The 8,539-nt window shown below is 41.3% G+C and overlaps 1 protein-coding gene across 6 annotated transcripts in view; it reads left to right on the forward strand.

Annotated features, from left to right (window-relative positions):
* LOC122009219 (serine/threonine-protein kinase BLUS1-like) overlaps positions 1-7,958 on the forward strand; it is a 59,966-nt gene extending 52,008 nt beyond the window's left edge. For 4 of the 6 annotated variants that reach the window (XM_042565292.1, XM_042565293.1, XM_042565294.1 and 1 more), the window contains 3 exons: positions 6,867-6,928; positions 7,004-7,055; positions 7,523-7,958. In XM_042565292.1, coding sequence (XP_042421226.1) covers positions 6,867-6,928; positions 7,004-7,055; positions 7,523-7,582 — 174 coding nt within the window. In that variant the 3' untranslated portion in view covers positions 7,583-7,958. Of the gene's footprint in view, positions 1-6,758; positions 6,929-7,003; positions 7,056-7,522 lie in introns of those variants that run through there. The other 2 variants (XM_042565296.1, XM_042565295.1) reach the window with 2 other exon arrangements.
* Positions 7,959-8,539: the final 581 nt, after the last annotated feature.

Below are 8,539 nucleotides of genomic sequence, written 5' to 3' on the forward strand. Positions count from 1 at the left end.
ACTTACAATTGAGCTGACCTGAGCAGATGATCTCAGGCTGCCAGCAGGGGCTGGTTTTTATCCAAGTGTCAACCTCAGAGTGACTGAGTGAGCAGAGCGTCCGAGCAAAGAGGTCGGTCGACGAGGCAGACAGGCCTAATAGGAGAGGCCGGTCGGACGAGGCAGACAGGTTGAGCAAGAGAGGTCGGTTGGGTTGAGCAGACAGATCGGGCGGCAGACAAGTCGGGTTGTCAGAGAGTTCGGCCGGGTCGAGCAGACAGACCGGTCGGCAGACAAGTCGGGAGAGAGATCGGCCGGGTCGAGCAGACAAGCTGAGTGAAGCAGATAGGTCGGGCTGTCAAAGAGACTGGCCGATCGGGCGAGCTGACAGGTCGAGCGAAGATCCCGAACGAGCAGAGAAGTCTGTCGGTCTGACAAAGAGACCGACCGGGCGAGCTAACCGAGGTCTACGAGTCGCAGTTTCCTTGAAACAGATTCGGCCACCTCCGACTGTGCTTCGAGGCTTACAAGGGTCGTCTGTTCCCCGTATACAACGACCGATCGTGAATCCGACCAAGCACTGGTGGTCACGGCGAGCTAAGTGGTACTCGAATACTACCACGGGCACTCCGCCGAGCAGGAGATGCACAACAGAGGAGGAAGAAAAATGGAGAGCCTTTGCTTTACTTGTTGTGTCCTCTCTGCCTATGATCAGAGCCTCCTTATATAGGAGCTCGGATCAATGGCCAGAGTTAATGATCTTAATGGTCATTATTAGCCGAGCAGTGAAACGACCACCGTTTCACTCATTATTATTCGGCTGGTTTTATTCTACATTAATCTCGAATTTAATGCATCCGTTTCACAGCAGCAAAAGATCTACGTGGCAAAATGTTGGTTGTTCCACTTGGGTAAATTTTGCCCTGACCGGTCCGGCATTCATGTGCGCAGGTCGCACTCGCACACGAGTCAACTTGGTTCAATGCAATCCGGGTCCTGGATTTGCACCCCCCTGCGCACCCACGCGTGAGAGTCTCCGCATGCATTTGTTCACATCCTCAATGTATGTGAATCAATATAAACCAACAAAAATGCCTTGAAACTTCTAATGTGGGACTAAAGTCCTATTCACAATGGAGTCTCTTTCCTCTTTCCTCTTCCATTTCTTCTCCATTCACTTATTCAACAATCCCCCACATGAATGGAGATAGGGTAAGTGATAGCATTCAGCAGTTGAGTCAAGTATAGGATAGGTAGGTTTTACCTTTTGAACCTTCCCTTGTGAAGATTTGGTTGCTTACTGGCTGATAGTAGATACGATGTCCTTGAACTATACTGTCGTCTGTGTAAGCAGTGACAAATCTCACCCAAGACTCCCTGATACAACTTAGTTCTCATGAGTCTGTTCGTTCTTAGCCATGAACATGCCTGGTTCTGTAAGAAGCTCTAAGAATTGTGCCTCCAATTCTCTTCGAATCGGCTCCACTTCTTTCTCACATAGGTGATCCCTCAAGAGTTGTCATCTACTCTTCTTGATCATTAAAAGCTCATCAGCTTACCCGGTCTAATCACTGTTTTATTGGGTTATTCCCCATAGCGTGTCTAGTCAATGCAGATTAGTTGTCCCTTTGAACCTAGTTCTTGAGATCTCTAATCAGTATAGGTTGAGTGTCCTCTGCACTGATCGCTGACAACGACATTAAACTCATTCCTCGTGATGAGCTTGCAACTAACTCTCGATTTAATCCCTTGGTCGGCGGATCCGCTAGGTTATCTTTTGACTTCACATAGTCAACAGTGATAACTCCAATTGAGAGTAGTTGTCTAATGGTATTATGTCTACGACGTATATGTCTAGACTTACCATTATACGGATGGCTCTGTGTTCGACCGATTGTTGATTGACTATCGCAATGTATGCAAATTGTCGGCATAGGTTTCGACCATCGTGGAATATCTTTTAAGAATTGTCGTAGTCATTCAGCCTCTTCACCACATTTATCAAGAGCTACAAACTCATATTCCATCGTGGATCTGGTTATTACGGTTTGCTTAGAAGATTTCCAGGAAATGGCTGCACCTGCTACCCACTCGTAGACTTAGAGTCTTTTATATCAGATATCCAACTTGCATCGCTGTATCCTTCGATCACAGCAGGATATCTTGTATAATGTAGTCCATATTCACAAGTATACCTCAAGTACCTCAGTACTCTTGTTATCCCTTTCTAGTGCTCAATATCGGGATTACTCGTGTATCTACTCAGTTTGCTTACTGCGTAGGCCAAGTCTGATTGTGTACAACTCATCAAGTACATCAGACGTCCAATCACTCGAGAGTATTCTATTTGCGAGATACTTTCACTTCGATTTTTCGATAGATGTTGACTCATATCTATCGGCGTTCGTGCCAACGCAGTATCACCATTGGTGAATTTCTCAAGAATCTTGTCCGCGTAATGGGACTGACTAAGAACAAGTCCTTCTGTCGTTCTAAAAATTTTGATTCCTAGAATTACATCAGTTAGGCCCATGCCTTTCATGTCAAATCTTGAGTTCAACATATCTTTAGTGGATTTGATTATCTTATCATTACTCCCAATGGTAAGTATGTCATCTACGTAGAGGCACAAGATGACATAGTCGCTCTCTGTGGCTCTCATGTAGACACATTTATCACATTCATTAATCTTGAATTCACATTCATTCATGGCATTATCAAATTTCTCATGTCACTGCTTTGGTGCTTGTTTCAAGCCATATAATGACTTCACCAATCTACAGATCTTGTTTTTCTATCCTGGCACAGAAAACCCCTCATGTTGGTCCATGTAGATTTCCTCTTCTAAACCCCCGTTTAGAAAGGCTGTTTTTACATCCATTTGATGTATTTCGAGATTCCATAGAGCAGCAATCGCCAGCAATACTCTAATGGAAGTTATTCTCGACACCGGAGAGTATGTATCAAAGTAATCAAGGTATTCTTGTTGTCGGTATCCTTTGATTATCAATCTGACCTTGTATTTATCGATTGTGCCATCTGATTTCATTTTCTTCTTGAAGATCCACTTGCAACCTAGTGATTTACTTCTCGGAGGAAGATCCACGAGTTCCCATGTGTAATTTTGTAAAATAGATTCTATCTCAGATGCAATTGCCTCTCTCCAGTGAGGTCCATCAGACGAGCTTACTGCTTCTGAGTAACTCCGGGGCTCACATTCCAGCATGAAAGTGATAAAATCTGATCCGTGGGATTTTTCTACCCGAGCTCTTTTACTCCGTCTAAGCTCAACCTCAACTGGTTCAACATCATCTTCTTCGCCTTGTGTTTCATATGACCGTTTTGAGGAGCTAGCATCCTCCCGGGTCTTATACGGAAACACATGCTCGAAGAACGAGGTATTTCTCGATTCGATTATCGAGTTTTTGTGTATCTCCGGTATGTGTGACTCATACACATAAAATCGATAAGCACTGCTGTTATGTACATATCCAATAAATATGCAATTAGTCTCAGGCACCAACACTTTGGCAAGATACCCCCACATTCGTAAATATTTGTAGGACGGTTGTCTTCCATTCCACAACTCATAAGGGCTCTTATCTATTTTCTTCCGGGACACCTTATTTAAAAGGTAATTAGCTGTTAACGCAACTTCACCCCACATGGAATCTGGCAATCCAGAGCTCAATAGAAGAGCATTCATCATCTCCTTTAGAATTCGATTCTTTCACTCAGCAACTCCATTTTGCTGAGGAGTATAAGGAGTTGTTGTTTCATGTCTGATCCCATGTTCAGCACATAACTCAGCAAACGGTGACACATATTCACTGCCTCGGTCACTTTGAACCACCTTAATTTTTCTATTAAACTGGTTTTTAACCTCATTCTTATAGAGAGCAAATTTCTCTATAGCTTCATCCTTACTTTTGAGAAGATACACATAACAGTATTTTGTGTTATCATCGACAAAAGTGATGAAGTATTTATTACCACCACGTGTTGGCGTTCCTTTTAGGTCGCACACATTATTGTGGATTAGGTCAAGTGGTTCGTTACTTCTTTCAATATGTTGAAAGGATGACTTTGTCATTTTTGCTTCAACACAAATCTCACACTTGTGTTTTGCGTCAAGGTGGAATGTAGGTATGATTTGTATATTTATTAATCTACGCAACACATCGTAGTTAACATATCCTAGTCTACCATGCCACAAACACGAAAACTTAAGCATATAAGTAGAAGAGCTTTCATTTTTATTTATCTTGGGCCTAATGGCCATTACATTGAGCTTAAATAGCCCATCAGATGCCTAGCCCCTTCCTACAAACATTTCATTCTTGGACAATACAACTTTGTCCAACTCAAAAATAATGCGAAAGTCATGCTTGCTTAACAGTGATCCGGATACTAGATTCTTTCGAATCTCCGGAACATACAGCACATTGTTCAGAGTGAGATCCTTGCCCGAGGCCATCTTCAGCACCACCTTTCCTTGGCCCATGATGTCCGAGGTTGCTGAGTTCCCTATGAACAGTTTGTCTCCAGTGACTTCATCGAAGTTGTGAAGCAGCTCCTTGTTGCAGCACACATGTCTGGTGGCTCCAGTATCGATCCACCATTGCCGCAGGTTTGAACCGATCAGGTTCAACTCAGAGACCATAACGCAGAGGTCATCCATTTCTGGTCCCTCGTTCAGGTTGGCCTTTTGCTTCTTCTTCGGCTTTCTGCACTCCGAAGATTTGTGACCCACTTTGTCACAGTTGAAGCACTTCCCAGAGAACGTCTTCTTGTTGATGCCTCCTCTGGTTCCATCTTGGAAGATTTGGGGTTCTTCCGTTTCGAGCTTTGACCATGCTCGACGACAATGGCTTTCACAGTAACCTGAGAGAATAGCTTTCTCTCCGAACTCTTGTTGTCTTCTTCGATGCGAAGTCGAACAATGAGTTCTTCCACATTCATCTCCTTCCGCTTATGCTCCAAGTAGTTCTTGAAATCCTTCCAGCCGGGAGGTAGCTTTTCAATGATAGCAGTCACTTGGAAGGTTTCACTCATAATCATCCCTTCTGAGTGGATCTCGTGCAAGATCACTTGAAGCTCCTGGACTTGACTGATCACCATCTTGGAGTCAACCATCTTGTAGTCCAAGAATCGGCTCACGATGAACTTCTTTGCCCCTGCATCCTCCGTCTTGTATTTCTTGTCCAGGGACTCCCACAACTCCTTAGTCGTTCTCTTCATGCTATACACAGCGTACAACGAGTCGGTAAGGCAGTTGAGGATATAGTTTCGGTAAAAAATCTCAGAATGAGTCCATGCCTCCACTGTACTGATGGTTTGCGCATCAGCATCCTCAGCACGCTTAGGAGGGTCCTCGGTCAAGAACCAAGCTAGATTGAGCGTGGTCAGGTAGAAGAGCATCTTTTGCTGCCACCTCTTGAAGTTTAGTCCACTAAACTGGCTTTTTCCCATGACTGATTGGCATAGTTCCAATCAAGGCGGAGGGGTCTTACATGTGTTGAGTCTGTTGCACCTCAACATTTCGTTCCGTGGCCATCTCAACAGAAGCGAATCTATTTCAAGATTGTTGGAATACAAACAATCTGTTGCCAAAGATTTTTAGGGGAGTTAATTTAAATTCAACTTACAGTTGAGCTGACCTGTGCAGATGATCTCAGGCTGCCAGCAGGGGCTGATTTTTATCCAAGTGTCAACCTCAGAGTGACTAAGTGAGCAGAGCGTCCGAGCAAAGAGGTCGGTCGACGAGGGCCTAACAGGAGAGGCCGGTTGGACGAGGCAGACATGCCGAGCAAGAGAGGCCGGTCGGGTCGAGCAGACAGACCGGGCGCCAGACTGGTCGGGCTGTCAGAGAGGTCGGCCAGGTCGAGTAGACAAACTGGTCAGCAGACAGGCCGGTCGAAGCAGATAGGTCGGGCTGTAGAGAGGTCGACCGGGTCGAGCAAATAGACCGAGTGAAGCAGACAAGTCGGGTTGTCAAAGAGACTGGCCGACCGGGCGAGCTGAATGTGTCATAAGCTATGAAATAGGAGCGGATTCTCCGAACTATGCTATATTTATGTGTTAGTGTTGTTATTTGCATTGTATTATTTATGTTGTATATACATATTTGACACGATAATTGCACTCATGAGCATGCTCACATTCTACTAACAATTGAGTAACTTGTGTATGAGAATTTGGTTTTGGGCTCACCATGTATTCACCCTCTATCTGGACCTTCTCTACAATTCTTATAGTTTCTACTGATGAAATTTTAAACATGCATAGATTCATTACATTGCATCAAGCTTGGTTTTGCAACGATAGCTCAAATTGGACAGGTGATCAACAATATGGTAAAATGATCTGCTGGGATTACCAAAATATGGCACCAAAAGGTTGGATTTTAAATATTTTAAAAATGATTTGTAAACATACAAAAACTAAACTATTTCTGCTATAGATAACTAGTCTTACCACACACTAATAGGTCTCATATTGGAGGCTCTCTACATAAACAATGGTTGCATACTAGTTGGGTTCAAATTATCGTTCTGGAAGAGTTTTGTTGTGTGGCCAGAATGGTATTAGTTTTGGATATCATTTGTGTTGACACCAGATACACTTTGACATACATTAAATTGTGTCAAAAACAACTCAAACAAGTTATAATCTTTTAGTCCTTTCCAACGTACTTAGTCTTTTCTTACACATAAGATATGATATTATGGTTTAGTCCTATGCATATGATGTAATGGTTTCCAATTGACATTCAACAGAATATTTCATCCCCCTCATCTATGATAATGTGGGAAAATCAAATGCCCTATTCCATCCAGGTACGAAGATACGGCCAATTCACTAACTGAAATCTGTTTTTAAAACAGTTGTCCCTGGCTTCAGCAAGTGAGAGGATTTTGCAAGCTTACATAACTACTCTGCAAAACAGGTTTCATATCTGTTTAATGGCTGTTCATTTTCAGATAATCATGTTGACACTTCCCTGAAAATTTTCTTTTTTCAGTGTTTCAAGGTATAGTGAAGAAGTGCAGGAGTTAAAACTGAAAAATTTTCATGTAGGTATCATGCTTGCATTTTATTGCTCTTCTTTTGTATTCTACATATGACAACTTATCATGATCTTTCTATTTGCTTATTTGGCATTGAAAAAACAGTACCCAGATAACAGAATTTTCCTCTTTTGATCAAGACGGCATTTATGATGAATCAGTAAAGATGATCTATAAAACTATTAGGCTAAAATAGCACTTCATTGTCCAGGAATATGCAGATTTGTAGCTCACGAAATGCACGTCAGTGTTCCAAGATTGGATACATTTTGTCAAATTTGGCATGAAATATGAATTTTGGCTAAACTATGTTTGATCGAAGTTCCAATACTCTGCAAAACTATGCAGATGTGAGATGATATAAAATTCTTAATTAACTATCACGAACTGAGGACCTTGTTTTTTCGTATCATAGTAGTGTTTCATATGTTTCTTGAACTCCCTTTTGATTTGGTTAATTTGTATGCTTGCAGTTGAAACAACAGATAAATTCATTGTCAAGTGCAAGGAAAGACGAAAAGATTGTGAAGTAATGAAGGGGACAAGAGTTCTTTTGTTCTATTTTGTTATTTTACTATTGCAGAAGGGGTAGTTTCTCATCGAATGTGGGTGATATTTATTGGGCGCCAACTGTTTCATCATTATTTTCCTGTAATTTCTTGTAAATTAGTCGATACACACGATTCCCAATTTCATTCTCCTAATTAGGCATGCATACCACAATAGAGCAAACAATGTTAAGTATCCATTGTCCTCAATTTTATGGTTTCTTCTATGATACGAGGGACTAAATTGGCGGTTCAATTGGTGTAGTAGAAAAGCATTAATGTTTGTAAACTTATAATTTGATTTGACTCTTTAATTTGGTATTAGGGCTCTCTCCGACTTTTCCAACAATCTTCTGGAAAATGCTTTTAAATTTTTATAAAGAATATGATTCTTTTTAATAATTGAAACTTGTATCTGTGGGGGTTACAACCTTGATATTTTGAGTGACACCCTTATTTCTTATGATTAGAGGATGGAGTGGATGTATTTTTTAGTTGACATTAGATACAATGAAATGAGATACAGCTTATGGTGATTAATTTTGAAGGTGATGGATTTAATCCAATAGAAGTTTCCAGTATTCCAGTGGAAGTGGACACGCATCTTTGTTTACTTTAGAGGGTTCTCTTTTTTCCGATGTCAATGGTCTTTGTTCCTATTGTTTTCCCAATTTCTTTGGAGGAAGAGATCGAGTCTTTTCCATCTCATGCCAATGTAGAACTTTTATTCAATTTGACCAATTTTGTTTCTTAATTCACATGCAGCCTTATAGTCACGTAATTTATATAAAATATTATTAAGCAAAATATGAATTAAAATTTTGATTATTTTATCATTTGATTTAATTCATCGGATTGATTATTTTTTTGCGCGTCTCTTAGAGCTCAAATTCCGTCAAAGCAAATTAATTATATTCATCCTTAACTCATATGCCCTAATAG

Source organism: Zingiber officinale, chromosome 8A, assembly GCF_018446385.1.
Source record: "Zingiber officinale cultivar Zhangliang chromosome 8A, Zo_v1.1, whole genome shotgun sequence".
NCBI classification, from domain to species: Eukaryota; Viridiplantae; Streptophyta; class Magnoliopsida; order Zingiberales; family Zingiberaceae; genus Zingiber; species Zingiber officinale.